The sequence below is a fragment of the Harpia harpyja genome, chromosome Z (assembly GCF_026419915.1).
Source record: "Harpia harpyja isolate bHarHar1 chromosome Z, bHarHar1 primary haplotype, whole genome shotgun sequence".
In the NCBI taxonomy this organism is placed as follows: domain Eukaryota; kingdom Metazoa; phylum Chordata; class Aves; order Accipitriformes; family Accipitridae; genus Harpia; species Harpia harpyja.
The window spans coordinates 86,256,712-86,278,380 of NC_068969.1; the positions used below are offsets into that span (position 1 = coordinate 86,256,712).

Here is a 21,669-nt window from a genome sequence, read left to right on the forward strand (position 1 = left end):
TACTTCCTGAGGGAGAGACCTGGGAAGCATTGTGCCTCAAAGTTCACAGGTTTCACCAGGAAGATGCAGTTTTGCTTTGCTTTCTTTTCTACACTTTATTTTCTTTACTTTTACTTCACTGTTGTCTGCCTTTGTCTAGACCAAAGACTGTAGGGTCAGTCTTTTTGGACTGTTTGTTGTCCTGTTATTGGACACTGAGAAGAGCATAGCTGTGTTAGTGTGGTACTGCTTGTTGCATCTTGTCTTTGCTCCTCTGAAATACAAATTGTGATTGTCTTATGGCCTCATACATGAAAGGGGAAGACAGACCACTGAAAACAAAATTTCCAGACCCCGCTTACTGCAATCCTCTTTAGCCTTCAGAAGATAAAGGATGACAATTTCTATATGGAAGCCAAGAGTAAAGGAAAGATAATGAAACAGGTTAGAATCTCTGCATTACAAGAAAAAAAAGCCAAAACAAAACAACCTGCACTTGGTTTATTCCTTTTAAACAGCGTAAAGCACAACCTACCCTGCAGAAAAAAATCAGAGTGTTACCAGACATTGTACAACTCTTAATCTTACAGTGTATGGGGTGTGAAAGCATCTAGAAAGTATTTGAATTTTTCTTGTTTCTTGTGTTTTCACAAAAGCCTGTCAGGGAAATCAAGTCTCAAAACACTGACTACATGATGATGAGCTTGAATTTGCTATAGCTGCTTGCACATTTCATTGGTGGGCTTTTTTAAGAACTTCAGCGATACTCTCACTTTGACTGATCCTGAGGTCTGACTGTAGTGGAAATGAATAAAAAAATTATTGGAACTTTTTGAAAATATTTTACATTTACAGAAGTAGAGGTGGGGACTGAGTGCAGTGCAGGTGTGAGACAAGCTCATACTCAAGTGCTGCTGAGAGCGGCTGTAGGCAGGGAGCTGGACTCAGCAAGTTCCCTGATGTTGTAGACAGCACGTGTCTCCTGTGGTCACATTTAGCTGGGTTCTTGCACTGCAGAGTGCAGCAGAGACACCCTGATCTTGGTTTTCTTACATTGCCAGCTGATAAACATGAGCAACTCTTGGAAAAAAAAAAAAAATTGTATACATTAAAGCACTGTGCAAACATTATCTGATTATATAATTGGTTTCTACAATTGTATATGCAAACAAAATGGTGTGTTTTGCTATTGTTGGCACCATGCAAAACTTCGTAAAGACACTGCACAGCCTTTTCAGTTTTTAAATGTGTAATGATAAGTTGATTATGAGCTACCATGGAAAGAAGATTTTGTGAATACCAGCTTTTGAGGCTTTAGCTAAAGAAATGAGAAGTAAACTCATCAAAACAAGGTTTGCAGCTGTAGTAATTTTTTAGCAGGTTTCAGATTTTTTCAGTGTCTGCAGGTGGTTTGACATACATGCTTTCTCAGTCCAGACAATATTCTGAAGAACAGTGCTGAAATTTGCCTGCAAGAGCTAGAACCAAGGAAAAAAGCTCTTTTTCGTTTAACCTGAGTTAAGTAGCCTATTTTGTCCATCAGTGGTTTGTCCACAGTGGGCATCTGCAGATGTGCAGGGTGCTGCTGGGCTGTGTGTCCCTGGTGAGTCTAGACCCCCTCTGTTCACACAAGTGGCTTACCATGCCAAGACCCCTCTCAGGTTGCCCTTATGTTTTGCCTCCTGATGGCAGGTAGCAGAAGAGCACGAGTAAGCTGGCAAATACCAAGTGGCAATTTGAAATGTATGGGACACCGTGCCTGCTGTTGAGGGTGGAGGGCAAGCAGGGTCTTCTCAGTACACTTGCAAGTCCTTCTTAGCCTGACTGTGAAAAGAAAATGTACGTGAGTACCTTTACAGACAGCTCTGTGGTTGAAAAATGTTGATAAATGTCAGGTCATTAATACCATTTGAGGCATGCGATGCCTTCTATAACTTCTATCTGTAATGAGTAACTCAGCAGAATCATCAAGAAAAAGATATGTGTGAAACTGTGTATGTATTTTTAGGAAAAAGGTATGTTTCTGACCTAATGTTTTACTGCAGTGAACAGTATATTGAGTGTGATCTTTAACGTTTTTTCCTCCCAGTTCATGTTTATAAAAAATGGCTTTGAGAGGTGTTGATTTATAAATAGAATTGGGGGGGTTGAGGATACAAGAAACATATTTTCCCATTCTTGACTAATAAAAATGCTCTCAAGTGCTACAGCAATAGGCCTAGTTTTGTACAGTTGTACATCAAACATTAGGATGTGGACTGCATGCAAACAAACAAAAAAATCACTGTTAATCTTTCATTCTGCATTTCTTCTTATATTCAGTTTTGGTGATTCTGGTTCAAGAAAGATTCTGAATCCTTCAGTCTCTGGGGAGACTTTAGAAACTTTGTAGTAGGTTAAATGAGAAAGAGCCAATCCACGTTGATTGGATTAAAAAAAAAAGTTCCGCAAAACAGGAGCAAATAGTCATAAGCAGATTCTTTCCACATGATTGCTCTTGTCACGAATTCCTTCACTGTATACTAACCTATAAGTTCATTAATGGTCAAACCGAATTATTTGAATAGTTCTTTACCCACAGATCACTAAAATGAGTCTTTTAAATGAGATGCTGGAATCTTTTGCAAGGGGTTTGTTAAAACCAGACTTGAACATAATGATAATGATCTCCTTTTTTCCTTTGTGACTGCCTAGCATGTTTTATCTAGACTAAGATTTCGTTCTTTTAATAAATTCATGGAGAAAGAAATAATTTTGTAAGAGTTGTAACAAGAAACCAGAGGGTAAGTTACAATCCTAACAAACATGCTTTCAATAAAGTGTCTTTCATTGTTTCTTTAAAATAGAAAACTTGGATGTGGCTGTTGAGATTTATATGTTTTGGTTGTTTAGGTTAATAAAATATATAGGTTTACTCTGATCATAGCTAAGATCCAGTCCCCTAAATACTTAAGAATATACACACCTTTACTGATGTGAGATACCCTGTTCCAGAGGATTTACTTCTCTGTATGTGGTCAAGCTGTTGGGTTGTTCATCCATTTGGCTGATCACATTGTACCTTTTCAAACTAATACCACAAAGATTGCATAGTGGGTTCAATGAAGCATCCTGCTTTAGCCCATTGATAACTTTAGAAATATTTATGTTTTTTTCCTGCCCCTTAGCTGCAGCCCTTTGAAAAACATGGAGGCAATCTACTTAAAAATTTTGTGATGGTCATAGTGGGATTAGAAGAGTCAAAACCATAAGAAGATCAAAATGTAGTCATGAAGACTTCAGACTTTATAAGTGCCTGTTTGTGAATTGTTAATTTAAGAACTGGCGAAGTTAAAGATGTGGGTAGCTGTACTTTTGCCCCTCTGTATGTATACATTAGGTGGTGAAACATGCTAATCTGTGATAAAATGCAATATGGTTTAGTTTCACATGCATTCTTGGTAGTACCCAGGTATAATACCTAAAGAGAAACAAAGACATCATTAGTATAGCAGATATTTGTTATGGGAGGCTATGACTGTGTTGCACTCCTTCTTGTGGAATGAGATTAAAACAATGACCCAAGAACTTGTTTTCTAAGATAATTTGATGAAAATTTTACTTTCATTAACGTAAGGCAAAAATTAGAGCTGAAACTGACTGGTACCTATTTTGGACCAGAAATCAAAGGGACCATTGAGTAGGTAACTGATTAGGCTTAGGAGCAAAAATTCACGGTCTAATCTATATGGGTAGGGTTTAAGATATATTTATGTGGCATTGCAGAAAATACTGCTGATTTCCAGATTTCAGCACCTGACTTTTAACAAGAATAATTGTAAAAGGAGCTATAACCTTGTCTTAGCTGACAAATTTAGAGTGTCTCCAACAGTTGTTAGGCCCGTTGAAACTGTCTCAGTATATATGCTTTTGACCTTTTCACCTAGGAAACTAAGTAGGAGTTGTCTTGCATGTTAGGCAGAAGGAACAGGGCAGTCTCAGTTGTTAAGTTTCTTTTCTTTTCTGATCCTGAGCACAGTCAGGAAGAGCTACCAAAAGGAAGGATACCTAGTTGGTGTATGCACCTAGAGCTTTCATGCACTTACATGGAAGTAAAGCCAGACCTAAAGAGAGATCTTTGAGCAATTGTTGGAAGCTTTACATGAAATTTACTTGGTGGCTTACATTTCCCTGTGAACATCCATATTCCTATGAGATAGTTATTTTTCTGGGCTGCTCACCTCACATCCTAGCTTTTACCCCTCTGTAAATTGTATGATAGGCTGTCACCTTACAGTCTGTGCCTGTATCTGTGGTGCAGAGCTGAAGTCCTCCTGGAGCAACTGACAGGACAGGCTGTGGTTTGGGTCCTTCTCTTAGTCCTGGGGGAGAAGCAATTTATGTCACAGCTTTTCATCCCACTACTGCATTTGGCCCACTGCTCCGATTCTGCAGAGAGGAGCTACTGTCCCTCTGCCTGTCTGTTTCAGGGCATCTTGGCTAAGTAACTAACTCCTCCTATAAATCCAAGTCATATCTACCTAGGAAGAGCAGGGGAAGGAATTGTGGTGCTTTAGTCAATATAATTTCTGGAAAGGGTGTGCATGAGGAAATAGGATCACCTTGGCGATACCTCCAACACTTAGCTCAGTTTGCAATTTTGGCTGAGCTTTCAGGATTCCTTTTTGCTTGGGTTTCTCAAGCAGAAACATCATTTTGAAAAAATGCCTGCTGATTAAAAAAGCAACAACCTTTGTGTAATTATGATTTAAGAGCAGAAATTGGCTTTCAAAGAATTATTCAGAGTGAATAGAGTGAAAATATTCAAAGTTCTCGCTGTTGTCTGAAACCAATAAGACATCCCTGGTTATGAAACTAGTGACTTTCCTGAAAATGCAAGCCTTGCGAAATCCTACAACTACATTATTTGAAGAGAAAACTGAATGTTTAATACCTATCCAATGTTTAATTTTCCTTTTTCTCACATATTTTAAAATAAAATCATAATGGGAAAGCAGTCCTCTTTTCAAAATTAACTCTGATAAAGTTTTTAGAAGTAAATTTGAAGTCTGGGGTGAAGCCTGAAGTCCAGACATTCACTTGGAAGTACTTCCCCTCCCTACCCTGCTGAGCTGGTTCCCCATGCATTTGCCTCTCCCAGAGCAGTCTCCTGACATTTCTTTGGGTTTCTTGCATATCTAGTATACTGGGTCTGGCTGGCTGCAGTTAACTTTCTTCATAGCAACCTATATGGTGCTGTGCTTTGCATTTGTGACTAGGCAGTGTTGATAACACACCAATGAGAACACAGCAGTGATAACACTTCAGTGTTTTGGCTCTTGGTGAGCTGTGCTTGCACAGTGTCAAGGCTTGCTCTCCAGCACGCCACCACCCCACAAAAAACAGGCCAGTAGTTTGGGGGTGAGCAAGAGGTTGGGTGGGGACACACCTCAGACAGCTGACCCAAACTGACCAAAGGGATCCATATTGCATAATGTCGTGCTCAGCAATAAAAGCTGAGGGAAAAGCGGAGGATGGAGGAACATTTGTGGTGTTGGCATTTGTCTTTCTGAGCAATTGCTACATGTACTGAGGCCCTGCTGCCCAGGAAGTGGCTGGACACCTGCCTGCTGATGGGAAGTAGTGAATACATTCCTTATTTTGCTTTGTCTCTGCATGCAGCTTTTGCTTTTTGTATTAAACTGTCCTTATCTTGACCCAGCAGCTTTTCCATCTTATTTTCTTCCTGTATGCTATTGAAAGGGGGGAGTGAGAGACTGGCTGGGTGGGCATCTGTCAGCCAGCCAAGGTCAACCTACTACATTTAGGCATTGAAAACTCTCCCAAATCCAGACTGCAAGTCCACACTCTTTCTTCATTCAGCCTGCCTGTGCAGAGTTGATTCTTCAATGTTGCATGAAGAAGAGGAGCTAGTCATGTAAAAGGAAAAATACTATAACCATTATTCTCTTTATTGTTTTTTCTTCAATTATAAGCACTTTAACTCTTCTCTGTTGGCCCGGTTTAGTCTTCTGAAGTCTTTTGGAAGTGGAATGGGCTTTGTTTTGCATCTTTAGCATGCACTGCACATCAGAAGTACTTCAAAAGCAAACTTTTTTTTAACATAAAGTTTTACAAACTGTAGAATAGGGTGTGGATTTCAGTAATAGTGAAATAACAACCACAGCTGACTGTAAGAAGTGCTGATTTATATCCTATTCACATTAACTTCAGGGAATCGAATCCCTGCAATTTAATGAAAATCACACCAGAATACTAAAGAAACACACAACAAATTGTATGAAGAAGAGTACATGAACACCTGCACATGACAAAAGTTTGAAAAATTACCTAAACAGCTCATAAGGCCAGGTTCTGTTTGTAAAAATTACTTATGTACTTGGGAGTTTAACTTCACTGAAAGTCAATAGGATGAAGTCCTCAAAAATTATGTAATCAGTTTTGAACATTTTACTCCTACTATACAGCACATTCTCTCTGTCAAACTAATGTAAAGATGGGTATCGCTTGATTTTTTTAGAGATATGGAGGAGAGATACATAGTTGGGATGACCAGCTACCTAAAAAGATTTGTCTCCATCAGGACATTTGTGTGGGTTTCCACCCTTTAACAAAGGTGTTTCAGCTCAGCAGAACACGCATACGTTTACCTTTTTTATGCCTTTGTCCATGAACACTTCTTTCCACCCTTCAGACGGCCCTTGCAGACAGGCACACGCACCATTGCGTTGGTATGCCAGTGTGGTTTCCTGTGTCTTCACATCAGACCTTACTCAGTAGCCAACTTTGGATGCCAAACCCTGCCAACACAACAGCCTCCTCTTCACAAAGTAAAAGCTGTGGTTAAGATGTCATTCTCCGTAAATCAATTTTGGCAAGGATGACGGCTAAGGGCAGGAGATGGAGTTGTCTTTATGGGGCCTAAGCCATTCAAGTGGCCTTAATCCTCCCTCTTATTACCCTGGCTTTGTGGAAGGTAGATGGACTCACTTTAACAAGATGGAATGAGCTTTTTTTTGGTCTTTCCTTCTTGGTCACAACAACAAAAGACCTGGGAAATTCCGATTAATTAGCATGCCTTGGGCTAATGAAAGAATAAAATTGAAAGAAAAATTTCTAAAGCTTTGAGAGGAGTGGAAGCATGTAGTGACAATACAGATTTTAAATACTTGTGGCTGTTTGTATAATTTTCCCAGGGTTAGCCTCTCATTGACTTGAAGAGATAAGACTGGAAAGACAAGTGGAAGGTTTTGTTTGGACCGTGACGTAATAACATTTCAGCTTTTAAGGAATCTAAATAGGCTATAACATGAAGGATGCTGATAGTGGCCTCCTCTAAAAGTCAGTTTAAATAATAAGAACCACTGTCATTGTATTATTGCAATGCACCTTACTGACCATATATTTCATAGAACAAGATTGTATATGAAGATAATAGTAGAAATTTCCAGAGAAGTTGTGGTAATCATGCAGGTGGACTTTTAAGAAGTAATTTCTCAGTCTGGAAACTGTTCTTCTAAACTGCTCTGAGGTAATCTTATATCCTGAATTGAGAAAATGCATACTCTGCATAAGTAAGTAAACCTTTATAGTAGAAAAAATGTTCTCTTAACCACAGGAGTTTCTTTTTATGAGTTGTACTTGACTTTTGGCCTATGTATCTTTGCAACTATTAGTTTCATTGATCTTTATGCTTCCTTAAGGACATGACTTTCTGACTTTCTGAACTTAAGGATTTTTGACAAAACAGTCACAACTACTGAATCCAAGGTATGTTTCAGCTGTGAAGGTAGAACAACCAGAGATCAGTGCAGGAACTTTTTTAATGATGAAAATAACATGTGTCAAAAACATTTTCTTTTTCTTGACAAAGTACTTTTGTTTCAGGCAAAAAAATCTTTCCATTGTGTGTGGAATAAGATTTGCATAATGCTTTGAGATACTGCTACTGTAGCAATTCAGACTTTGATAGTGTCTGATAGACATGCTTGAAATGTATATATCAGTTAACAAGATTACCACTTGAAAAGAGAATTGTATTTTTACTGAAAAGTTTTTTGGGATGATAAAATATATTGATATTTAATGAAGCATGAAACTTTTAAATGAACCATGAAAGCAATAGTTAAACTAATTAACTGAGTATAAAGCCTCTTAGAATACATACATTATGTGGGCTGTATGCTTGTTATTTCTGTTTGGTTAAACTGACAACTAGGATGATGTTCTCTTATTATCTTTTAGGAGAAACAACATTAAACAATATCTTGATTTTAGTGCAAGGAAAAAAAGAAAATTGTTTGTTTGTACTGCTCAGAAACTCAGGGACAATGCAGTTTTTAAAATTACCCTTTAGTCCATGTTAACATTTACCACCTGTTCTCAATTAGTATCACTGTTCGACAGGTTGGTGTTTATTCTTCTTTTCTCCTGCTTCTGCATTTCAGTCTCTTGAAGGAGGAACAATGCTTTTCTGAGAAGCAGTGGTCTGATACCTTGGGTTATCTGTAAAGATTTAGAAAGAGAGCCTCACATGGGATTACAGTTTAACATTCAACAAAGCCTTTATTGCATGATTTTTTGCTGAACAGATGTCTCCTGCTGGATCATGACATGCAATGCAGTCTGGCACTGATGTGTTACAGTGCAAAGACTGAGACCTGGCCCATGCTGGAGGTAGAAAGCAACCTCCTTGCTCTTCTGTCCTCTGCTCAGGACTCCCGCACAGCTCTTGGCAGTCTTTACTAGGGGGAAGTTGTCATAGATCATTGGAGTTAAGGCAGCATAAACCTGCTGAGAATCTGTCCCCTTACTCTTGGTGCTCTGCTGGACAGAACTAGCATCCCTGTGTCTAAGTGGGTAAAGGAGACAAAAGATCTTCCCTTTGCCTGGGGCCTGGAGGAAGGAAGGGGTCTGCTTCTTGCTTCCCAATGTTACTTACTGCCCATGCAACTAGGCTGACAGGAGAAGTGAGTATAAGGTGTGCACAAGGAAGGCTGCCTCCGTGTTAGATAGTAGTCCAATGAACACAGCAAGAAATCAGAAATTACCGTGTGAACAGGGGGTGGTACATTGCTATGCTGCTTTGCTTCTGTACACGGACCGAAAAAGTCTTTTCAGTAGTGGATCTGCATGTGCCCATGGTTCCAGATACCAAAGCTCCTACTTTAGAAAGCTCCTACTTTAGAAAAGGTATTTTCTAAACCACTAAGGATATCGAGATAACAGAAATTATCTGACCTGAGCATCTTTTAATTAAAATTGAAGAAAAAAACTTAAGGAATTACTGGAAAAAACGCTAAGTATGTATTTCTAACGTGAAGAAAAGCACAAATGTGCAATGAAGGTTGAACACTGCTAGATGTTGTTGTGGGAGATGAAGTGTTACAGAGCCCAGAGAATTATTTTTCTAAAGTGTTTTCCTATTGCCCCTCCATAGTTGGCTGTTCTGCATTGCAGTCAGGTGGTATCAGCAAATAAGTATTCCAACAACACTGCTGGAATCGGTCTACTTATTTTGCAGTTGAGTGCAACACTGTTTAATGGGCAAAGTGTTTCCCTATAGATTTCATTTGAGTTCTAACATTCATAATGTATGACGAAGTTTTAACAATATTATTTTTTGGTTTGCCCCTCAAGTAATGCCACTGGCAAGCCAGTTGAAATGACAGTCCATGCTCCCACACATATACAGGTGTATGCTCTGTGTTCATTTAGGTCAGATTCAAACAGTAATTTCCCAATGGCACTGGAACTGGAAGGTATTATCTCTAATTCCGATACAGTTCTCTTTTGTTCTTTCAAATATTTGTATATTTCTATTTTGATTATAATAATTTTCTCTCTGTCTGTATTGTAATGGTATTTTAAGGACCTGGCCAATACTGAAATTTAAAACACGAAACTCGGGGTTTTTTCACCTGATATTATTCACCATTAGATTAATATACCAGTAGAGTAATATAATACACTATTAGTAGAGTTTCTCTTGATTCATACCAGTTATTTGAGAAAAATATGAGGCTTGCACAATATATTGATTTTTCAGAAATACAAACTAAATGGTCAGGCTCTAGGTAGAAACTTACCAGAAGCTGGTATAAGTAAGTAATGCTATAGAGAAGAGGTAGCATAAACTAAAGATGTAAAGCTGTATGTTTCCTGCAATAGAAGAGCACATACTGTATATTGTCCTAACAAGGACAAAAGCAGAAGTCATCTAATGTCACTGATAACGAATAAGGAGTTACCCATGGCAGCTAAAACATTTATATTTTAGTTCAGTTAAACATTTACTGATCTGTGCAGTAGTTAACTGATAACTTCTTACTTTTTATGCAAAATAAGAATACAAAGTAGCTTTCAAAATAGCTTTTTAATAAGTGGGAGGCCTCCCTGATATAAATAAAACTGATGCAAAATTAATATGAGATATTATAAATGTCTGCAAATCTAACTGAAAATCTTTGTTTTACAGTGTGCGTTTTCTCCTGGAAGTTTCCTGAACCAGACTGTTTCATAATATATTCTTAGTTTAGTCATTACAAGACTACTGTTTTCATTTGTTTAAATTTAGTGGTTAAAGTGTTCCATAGACGTAGGTGATCTCATTGCTGTCTGCTTTAAACCAGCTAAGTTAATCACCTGTGAGGTATTGTTTTCACCAGTCAGTTCTGGATAATTTTTTACCTTGGTTCCGCTTGAAGAGAGACATTGTTTTTCATTGTGCTTTGTCACTCTCTTTTGTCTCACAGTAGAGTTGCTGAAAGTACATGCTTGATTACTTCATACAATGAATGGCAAAGAGCGTTGGAAATTAGCGCAAGCTAATTTACCAAGTGCACTCTGATAGTGAAGAAACTGCCTTTATGAGATTCAAAGCAGATTTCCTCCAGATTATTTTCCTTGATTGTAAAGATTAAGTCTCTGCAAACAGTTAAGAACATGGGAATTGCCAATACTAGTCAGATTAATGGTGTGTCTAACTCGTTGTTCAGAGTGGACACTGCCAGAGGCTTTGAAGGAAATTTCTTACTAACAAGGCATTGCTAATTGTAAGTGTTAAGAAAATCATGAACTAAGATCATACCCATGAGGTTAAACTGGGGAGGTTTTAGGATCTCAGTTTCAGAATTCTCTCTCTAACTATAAAGCCTTGATTTTTTAAAATTTTATTTTTTAAGAAAATAAAGGCCAAGAATCACTGTTTCAACTTACATGTAGTGTCTGTGTGGTGTGGTGTAGTTGAGAAAATACTATATTTCATAGGACTTGCAATAAGAATCGTAATTTAGTTTAGTAAACTAAATTTAGTAGTTTACTTGAGCCATAGTTTAGTAATCTACTTGTACCCTGAAAAATTCCAGATTGCAAGCCATACAAAAATTGCTCATACCAAATGTAGTTTTGACTGAATTTTTGTGTAGTTCACCTACAAGCCTCAGGTGTCCCAAAAAAGACTTGGGCTTAGAGGATGATACCAGTGTGAAGACGCCCAGATTCCCAAATAGACAAAGATTTGGGCTGATACTATGCTAATAGAGGCAAGTGGCAATCTCCCCCCGTTCTGTCTTTTTTTTTTCCCTCTTTGAAGCTCCAGTTTAACACACTTAAAGAGGGTTTCAAGGAGCCTGATATCCACTGCCCCACAGCTGGTGTCTCTTTCTACATAGCTGGCATGCAATAGTGCCTCTTAGCTGGCTGTAGAAACAATAGAAGAGTGGCCATTGTGTTTAAGGACAAAGAGACAAGTGCTAGCTCTCTAATAGTCATTAATAATAAGTCATTATAAAATTGGTGGAGGGAAAGCCTGAAAGGTTTGGCAGCCCCAAGGAGAGAGGGATTGGGATATTTCCCACCTGGAAACAAGTCTCCCCAGCAAACCTTTGAGTTTGTTCAGTCAGCAGCTGCTGTGAAGCCCCTCCAACTAGGGTGCCAACAACCCCACAGTTACAGTGACACACAGCAAAGATGTACGTGGCAGCTGGGGACTGCAACATCCAGTAGATTCACCATGTTGTGGAAAAAGACCAGATTTGTTTTGAAAAAGCCTTGGTGACTTATGTCTAACCTACGTGAAGAATACATTGATGCAGTCTTAATTAGTGCCTTGGTCTCTGTCCTCTTTAGTATTTATTGTCTTAAAATGTGCTTTTTTTGGGTGTGCCCTTTTCTCCCTGTTTTGGTGAATACGGAATCCACGCAAACAAGACTGGAAGCCAATTACAAGGGAAACATTAAAACTGACCGTTTCCAAAGCTCTTAATTACTGTACATCAACGGACAGAAAATCCCTTAGGGAAATTACCTTTTGCTCTTTTGTTGCAATTCTTTTATTTCTAGCTGTTATTCTAACAGTAACAACAGGACAGATTTTCAGATAAGTTTAATAGCTTTCTTTCATACTGATTAATTCAGTTATTGCAGAATTTATTGATCCAAGAGATGATTGAATTTTATCTGGTGTTATGTATTTGGTATGTTGTGCATTTCAGAACACCAAACAATTAAAACTGGTTTTGCTGTTACATGTTTTTGTTGTATTATCATTTATACATGGGAAGCATAGTTTACAATTTCAAAGGTTTGGTGAAGTAGTTCTATTTTATAACCTGAGTTAGTTGGCAGAATGGAGACTTGGAGAAGTAGACAAAGACATTGGTTGGTTTTCAATCCATATCTGATAAAGAAAATGTGTTTAAGTGGAAATAATTTCATATTGGACTCTGCCTCCAAAAAGTACGAGAGTGATATAAATTAAGAGAATCTCATCTGAAATTTAGTGTACCTAAATTCAAGTAGCTGTGTTTTTCTGTATTCTTTGAATGTTCTTCAGAAGTTTGTAGTAAAATATTTTTGCATGTCAAGGATAAGTGAAGCTTAGCTATTAACCAACTATAGAGAATAAACAGGGAAAATAGGCAAGCTAACGAATGAGGAAGTGAATGGATTAAAATATTTCCATAAAACATTTTCACTGTTTATACTTGTTAACTATTACTGTTAGCTATTGATAAGAGGCAGTTTTGATTATGTGTAATATGTTTATTTGGAATAAATGACATGCTAATTAAACATAGATCTTCCTGTGAGCCAGCTCAGGACTGATTCCACCTCCTCAACTATTGTTGCCTTTATTGGACTATCTCCTGATTTATATCTTAGTGTATAAGGAAAGAAATTGCTTCTCTCGCTCATTTAAAATATTAGGTCCACATATTTTTCTTAGAATCTACAGCCTCACTCAAAACCTAATGATGTCCTCCAAAGATGTTCCCATTTATCTCAGCTGATGTGGATTCAAGACATTAAGGAATTGCTGGTTGAAATTTTCAGGCTTTGGGTCATTGGTACAGGAAACCTAGACTGAGGGCTCCTCTTGCACTGTGGGTATATGATGCCAAATGCTGATGTGGGACGTAGTCATTCTGTCAGTTCACATTTATTCAGTGCTTTTGAACACACTTTCTGATAGCTTGCCTTTTAGTAGCAGGCTCATGCCAGGTCAGATGTCCATGTTGCACCCATTTAACTTTATGCTAGATCAGATGTGGTCTGTATGCATGCAGCTGTCTCAAAGTCAGCATAAGTTTCCTATCTATCTTGTGCTCTGACTTAGCTCAACAGACATGTGGTTGCATGCTCACGCCTGATTCAGATCGAGTTAATACTGTTCGGTGACCTGCCGGGCACAGATGAGGTATTAATGATGGTCTTTTGGCACATTTACACCTGTATGAAACAGTGGATAAAATGTTACGACTTTGCTTTTCATAGCAGTAGTCTTTCACTTTGCAACCTCTTTCAATGGTGGGAGCTGATGACAGATTATTTCTGATAATCTGTCTCCCTTCACCCACAGCCTTTTAAGGGGAAGAATTGTCATTTTTTGCCATAACAGCAAATGTTTATCAATGATTAAAAAGAACAAAACCTTTTCCTTCCACTTCTGTATCAGAGAAATGCCCAGGCAAATGTTTATCAGGACGAGAGTCTTGCATTACTTTTGTCTGTCATCCCAGTAATACAATCTCTCCAAAGTACTCCTTATCTCATTTTTTCCTTTCAGTGACCAGTGATTAGACCATCTTTGGCCTTCATCCTTATCCTTACACAACAAATTCTCTTAGCTGTTCTCAGCATCACTGAGGTGCTGTTTATGCACAGATAATAAGAGCAGACCCTATAACTGAAAGGGAAACCAGGATGTATTAAGGGTGCAGTATTGTGTATTTAACTGGTTTGACACTACTCCCTTTCCTGCTTTTGCTTTTGGGATTTTTTTTTTTCTGACATATAAGTTCCAAGCAGCTCAGGTTTAATCATGTATAAATAGCAATTTCACTGTATGGTTGCAGATTGTTATTTGAACCGACATATGTCCTGTCCCTAAATGAAAATCTTACAAGTGCACAGCCCTTGATTTCCTGAATATGATAAAATAGATGTTATTGTTACCATTGAAATCTGTTGAAAGTGGCTTATGAGTTAAGGGCATTGTGGTGTCATCCCAGGAATTATCAGTATATATTTGGTACATGTTTGTGGTAGAGCTGCTTTTCTCAATGCTAAATATTAGGTTTACATCTTATTAAGTAGTCAATATATACAGGCTCTACAAGCATTGCAACTGTGTTTCAGTGTCAAAACCAGTTGGATTTCATATGTTATTAGAGCATGCTTCCCTGTCTTTTATATCCTTTGGTGAAGAAAGCCTTTAGTTTTACATACTAAAGACACTTTTCTAAAAAATAGCTGACTGAACATACGTAATATACACATACATACAGGCATATGATGTAGTATTATGTATTTTATACAATGTGAATGCGTCATGTAAATTTTTAACTTCACCTCAACCAGCCTTTTGCTAAGAGGAGTAGCATTCATATTCTTACCAAGGCAACTTACACTTTTTGCCTAATTTTTGCTGGCTGGTTCCATTTTAGCACTCTGTAACATAAAAGCAACTGCTAAGTAGCACACTGATTCAGCTTTAGTAAGTTAAAAATACAAACTGCTTCACAGGAAAGAAAATAAAATACCTTCTCTTATTCTTTTGATTTAATTGGACACCTTTAGTGAGAGCAGACGGTAATCCTACAAAGCTTAAAAGCTTTTTTTCTGGTATCCACAATGGAGTTGAGTGCAGTACAAGGAATTCTCCGTACATGTTTATCCTCAGAAATTTCCAGTCGTTCTAGCTAAATTTCAGGATAGGTTATTAAATGTTTTCTTCTTTCCTTACCCTTGAGTTTTCAGCCAGATGCTGTGTTTCACTTATGTTTCAAAGTAGTAGCAATGAGTAAGTTGCTTTTCTTAAAGGGCTGCCATATTTCAGCCTAAGGAGTACACTTTGGTGGTGGATCATGCAATCAACCTGTAACATCTGTATATGAATTTACAAACCACTTAGGATCGCAGTGGACTGAGAATCATGTATGTGTTCCTCACATATATGTGAGATATTACTAATTAATTAAAGAGAAGAATAATTTGAAAAGAAGGCACAGACCTCTGAAAGAGGAATAAACATATCTATATTATCTCTCTTTTTTTTTTTAAATAAAAGCTATAATTTGAAATTTCTAGGGTGAATTGCAAATTTTTAAGATAATCCTGTTTGATCTGGAGGAGATTGAAAGATTTGGATTTTCTTCCTATGATTATGAGGGCCATAAATAATTTAATGTACTTTGTGAAGTTCGCAACCCATTTGAACATCCTTGAGTAAAACTAGTATGTGAGTTGTACAACCAAATCAGAAGTAGGTTTAATTTAGAAAATGGATTAAATTGAAGTACTTTTCACTATTTGTCCTGATGTTGCTATCCTGCTTTGGAGAGTAGTCTGAACACAGGGAAGCAGCTAGAAATGTGAATCATGTAATTATTAATTTCCAGGTGTGATGAGAATTTGCTAGATATCCAACAACTTCCATATTATGACCTACATTTTAACTTTTTCATCTTGATGTGTTTTAATGCAGGGAATCTTGTAAACCACCATCTGTGACCTAAATCAGAATACGAAGCACACAGAATTTTGCAGATATGTCCCACTTGCCAGCTACCTCTGTAATCATCTGTTGCTAGTGTGTAATAGCCATCAGTCTGAGTCATGGCAACAGTGATTGAGAGCAGACTGTGGCCTTTTAAAGAAAGTCCAGAATGCTTCTCTGCTTAATCCAGCTCAAATTCCTTTCCCAACAAAAATTGGTTTTGTGTGGCAAGGTTTTGGTAGCTGGGGGGGTTACAGGGGTGGCTTCTGTAAGAAGCTGCTGGAAGCTTCCCCTGTGTTTGAGAGAGCCCATACCAGCCGGCTCTAAGACGGACCCGCCGCCGGCCAAGGCCGAGCCAATCAGCGATAGTGGTAACGCCTCTGTGATAACATTTTTAAGAAGGAAAACAGTTGGGACGGCGGTATTCGGCAGCCGGAGAGAGGAGTGAGAACATGTAAGAGAAACAACCCTGCGGACACCAAGGTCAGTGAAGAAGGAGGGGGAGGAGATGCTCCAGGCGCTGGAGCAGAGATTCCCCTGCAGCCCGTGGTGAAGACCATGGTGAGGCAGGCTGTCCCCCTGCAGTCCAGGGAAGTCCACGGTGGAGCAGATATCCACCTGCAGCCCGTGGAGGACCCCACGCCGGAGCAGGTGGGTTCCCGAAAGAGGCTGTGGCCCCGTGGGAACCCCACGCTGGAGCAGGCTCCTGGCAGGACCTGTGGCCCTGTGGAGAGAGGAGCCCATGGAGCAGGTTTTCTGGCAGGACTTGTGACCCCGTGGGGGGCCCACGCTGGAGCAGTCTGTGCCTGAGGGACTGCACACCGTGGAAAGGACCCATGCTGGAGCAGTTTGTGAAGAACTGCAGCCCGTGGGAAGGACCCACGTTGGAGAAGTTCGTGGAGGACTGTCTCCCGTGGGTGGGACCCCACGCTGGAGCAGGGGAAGAGTGTGATGAGTCCTCCCCCTAAGGAGGATGAAGCGGCAGAAAATAACGTGTGATGAACTGACTGTAAACCCCATCCCCGTCCCCCTGTGCCGCTGGGGGGTTGGTAGAGAATCCGGGAGTGAAGTTGTGCCCGGGAAGAAGGGAGGGGTGGAGGGAAGGTGTTCTGAGATTTGGTTTTATTTCTCATTACCCTAGTCCGGTTGATTTGTAATAAATCAAGTTAATTTTCCCCAAACTGAGTCTGTTTTGCCCGTGACGGTAATTGGTGAGTGATCTCTCCTATCCTTATCTCGACCCACAAGCTCTTTGTTTATATTTTCTCTCCCCTGTCCAGCTGAGAAGGAGGGGGAGTGATAGAACGGCTCTGGTGGGCACCTGGCATCCAGCCAGGGTTAACCCATCACACGCAGACCTCTGAGGAATGCTGGGTTCCAGCTGTAACTCTCTCCTGCCAGGGAAACTATGCAGCCTGTGCACTTTGCCACACCAGACCTATTGCAGGGGTTGCAATTTGCATGCATGCCTGCAGTCCCCTTGCTTTTTGGATGGCTAGTGGTAGGAGTGATGGAAGGGCTTGCAATGGCTTGGAGCTGTGGGGTTTGGTAGGATTCAAGGCACAGTGGTGTTCCTGCAGCCTCCTTGGGTTCTCTCTTCCCACCTTCAGAGAAAGGTGTGCTTATGGCTTGTCTGTCCTTCAGCTGACGGCTGCACTTTTACCTGTACTCTTCCAGTGGTGGTGTTTTTTCTGATATTTATCCATGATGCCTGGTCTTTATGTACTTCAGCATACTTTTTAAACGTGCATAGTTTATTAATTCCCCTTTAGAATATTGCTTTTTGTGTTTGGAGAAGTTTGCAAAATCCTTGTATTGGTCCCCTGTTTTGTCCTCATCTGAAGATACTCAGTTCCAGTCAGTTTTCCTACTTTGCAAAGGGATATGAGTACTGTGGCCTCATCATAGGTTCATGGGAAATGAATACTAACTTGCCTTGTTTATTTTTAGGAGGTCTTGGTTATGGACCCCAGTGCAAGTCCGTTGCAAAAGGCAGCTGCAACAATGTCATATTTGCCAGCCATCCCATGACGGTTCAACAGCTGGGACCTGTTTCACCTCCTGCTAATCAGGTTTCAATAGCATGCAACCAGATCAGCCCTGTCTTGCAGAGGTCTATGGATGCTTCCAGCCTGAGCACTTCTCCATCAGATGCAAGGTCCTGAGTTACTTTTTGATATTCAGTACTTTAAAAAGAGGGTATTTTAATTCTCCTGTAATTTAAATGCAACTTTTCTGATGATTAAAATGGCCTAAATGATGCTTTGTTATGCTACAGGAAATTTAATTCAACACAATTTAATTCACATCAGCTGTAATCATACTGTTTGGATCATTCAAATCATGGGTGAAATTTGGCCACACATTTTCTATGTTTGATAGGGCTTTTTTGTTAGATAAAGATTTTTATAGTCACTTAACTATATTTTTGTACTATGGACAGGAAGTGTTATGGAGGATGAAAGCAGAAATAGTCCACGTTACATCTTCGGGGCAGTGACCTGTTTTAAGCTTACCATAGTGCTAAGAGTGTTACGTTGGTGCCTGTCAAGTAACACTAATGTCAGACAAAATAAACTTAAATGCTCTGCTAAAGTTCCTCTCTCCTCATCAAATATCTTTGCTTTCAAATTGTTTACATAATTAAGTTAATCAGATCTATTGTTCCCAGTCTGCACTGAGCCAGCAGTTAACTTTATCTGTGTTAGACTTGTGTCCCTGAAAACTTGTCCATTTTCCTAGCCCTGGTGGGTACTTTAATAAAATCTATGGCCTCTCCCTGCAAATGTTGCCTTTTTATATCACTAAAGCACAGATAAATATTTGTTAATTAATTTTTAAATGCTTAAATAACTTTTGAGATTATGGCTATAAGTATTGTCAACAAACATGAACGAAGTGAAAACAGTTATTTGACAACGTCCATACAAATACATTAAGCACATCCCTGGATATTAGTTAAACATATAGTGAGAAAACATTCTGGTGCATTATTTCAGAAGCTACATTCCCACTTCTGTAGATGTGTCTAGTGCAATAGTTGCCTGCTGAGTTGAAATGTAACTGTTCTTATATACAAAAGGCCATAAGAGTCTTTATTCTCAAAACAGTTTACATTTTACTATATCACTTTATTACAAGCCAAGGAACATCCTTGAAATAATTATAATTGGTATTATGTAACTGGAAGAAAACCTTGCTCTACTCCACTAGAAGATAATTTGTGACATTTCTGTTACTTCAGTTGTGAAGACTGAGTCCCCCAGGACAATTTACAAAATTAATTATGCTTCCTATGTAAACGTGTCAGGGAAAACCATTCACTGATGAGATGATGACAAATGACAAATCCAGAGACATGCCTTTGAGACAAAACAAAACTGATTGTATAAACACATCATAAAGTAATTTTTACTTACTTAATAAGTTTTAGGTGTGCCTGTATGGTTCCAAACACTGTTATTTTTATCTGAATGTGTGGTTGGGTGTACTATGTCAGTACTGAGTTATACATTTTTGTTTTTATTTTAAAGAAACATTTACTAAGGGTGAACTGAAGTTGAAACTCTGGCAGAATTAAGGCTGTAGTGTCCCTAGAGTCTTTTTTAATGATTTATCAATGAAGATGTTATAAAATCAGTTTATAACACAAAGAATGTCCATTCCAGCAATTTTGCCCTCAAATCAACTATTTTATAGGGCAAAACAAGTTTTAAGTCAGATTTTAATTCACAGATTGTTGAAACACTTTTTTTTTTTTTTTAATTGCTTCAGCAATAAACCGCATATGCCTAAATTGGTTGCCTAAGGTGACTCCATAATCCTTTATGGGCTGAGTGCCTTCTCTGGATTGTTTCTCCCAGGCATCATGATCTGTGCTCTGGCAGCTCAGTCCAAACCAGATTATTTGCTGAATTTACCCAAACCAGACTTGTCCTGACTTTTACTAATGGAAGAAGGAAAGAAGTTGGCAAAATAGGAGTTTTGCTGCAGATAACATCAGAGATTTTGATATAGACCATGAGGGATAAAACCTTCCCCATCTTTTTTAAGAGTTCCCAAAAACTTTTTCGGAGTATTCAGTTATGCTGCTTGAAACCAGATGTAATACTGCCATTTACTTTGATGCAAGTCAGCAAAGGACCTAGGAGAGAGCAAAGGGTTCTTGGCTAGTAAAACAGAAGACCATGCAGAAAGATGAGAAAACATAGTTTTCACTCTTCCATGTTTTGCTTTAAGATTCTGGGTTATACTTGACACTGTGGCCTCTGTACACAGAGGGAGAAAAGAAAGTAATTGCAGGAATCTCTTGTAAATGTTCATAAAAGATCTGGTCCAAACTCAAGCTGGTTTAGATTACAGTAAGCAGATGTGCCGATTAATACCATCTGAGAATCTGGCACAGTGGTATAGCTGGCCCTTCATTTTCATATTAGGTATATTTATTTTCCCCCAGAAAACTACTTAGTCACAATGGGGGCTGGGTTTTAAATATTTTTTGTTGTTGTTTTGGGAGCTGGAATCTTTGTTACTTTTGAATTTAGAGGCTTAAGTGAGAACCAAACTTCTTCAGATTATCTGGCTCTTACTTATTGTATACTTGAAATTCTGGGCCAACTTTTTATTTTTGTCCTGTTATGAGACTTTTAAAATGCAGTTTTTCTTCAGCTTCACTGATGAGTATGTCCCTTTGTGTTAGGCATTAATAGCTTTTTGAATGACACTGGTCCTACTATGCATCTGATTAAAATTCCTGACATTACAAAAATAGACTTGTTATATTGATGCATGGGGTTTTTTTCCCTACTTATAAAAGAGAAAATGAAATTTTAAATAATCAAACTGGTAAAAAGAACCCTATTTATATTTTCCGGATATAAATACATATAGCCTGGCATGGAAAAATTGAACCTTACTTACTCTTCTTGCTCTGTTGAAGATTGTATTTGGAATTACAGCATACTAACATGATTTAACCGCCCTATAATGAACTATGCTTTAACAAAGCCCATTGATAACAGACCCAACAGCCTGAATCAATTTTTTTCAGAAATAATTGTCCCTTTAGATCTAAATCTTACACAAGATTGACCTGATATAGCAATCCCATTTTTCTCATTTCTCTCAATGCAAATTGTAGTCAGCGTGTTAATTGTGCTTTTCTTCAGTGCTCTGTTTTAAAGGTCCCATTTAAACCCCAATGGAGTAATATAACCTCCGTAACAGTACCCTGTACTGACATTCAATATGAACAGGATGTTTCTTGTTCTGATACAGCAAATCAGCCATCCATTACAAAGCAAGTATCATCTTGAACAAAAGACCGTTTACCCATCTATCCCATAGGTCACCACAGCAAGGCTGGGTGATATTTAAAGCTATGTTTTTGCTATTTGTTAGCTATCTTAGTGCGCAGACATAGCACCTGCAAACCTCTCTCCCTAAGCCTGTGCCAAACTTCCCCTTTAGACAAAAAAAGGCTGAGCGGACAGCCACAGTGCCCTGAGCACCAATTCCTCTCCTCCAGCTCTTCATCAATGACTGAGCTGGGTTCCTGCAGCACGATGCAGCCCTTAAACTAAAGTCACTGCAAACCGACTTTTCTTACTTCATGTTGGTTGACTCTCAAGTGCTGGAAAATGCTGTAATATTAACAAGTAGGAAAAAAACCTCATCACTGAGGGAGTGCT

The 21,669-nt window shown here is 38.8% G+C and overlaps 1 protein-coding gene across 1 annotated transcript in view; it reads left to right on the forward strand.

The window, feature by feature from the left end:
• Positions 1 to 21,669, forward strand: part of GLIS3 (GLIS family zinc finger 3) — a 177,363-nt gene that overhangs the window by 21,006 nt on the left and 134,688 nt on the right. The window contains exon 2 of the mRNA XM_052777571.1: positions 17,930 to 18,137. Coding sequence (XP_052633531.1) covers positions 17,930 to 18,137 — 208 coding nt within the window. The remainder of the gene's footprint in view (positions 1 to 17,929; positions 18,138 to 21,669) is intronic.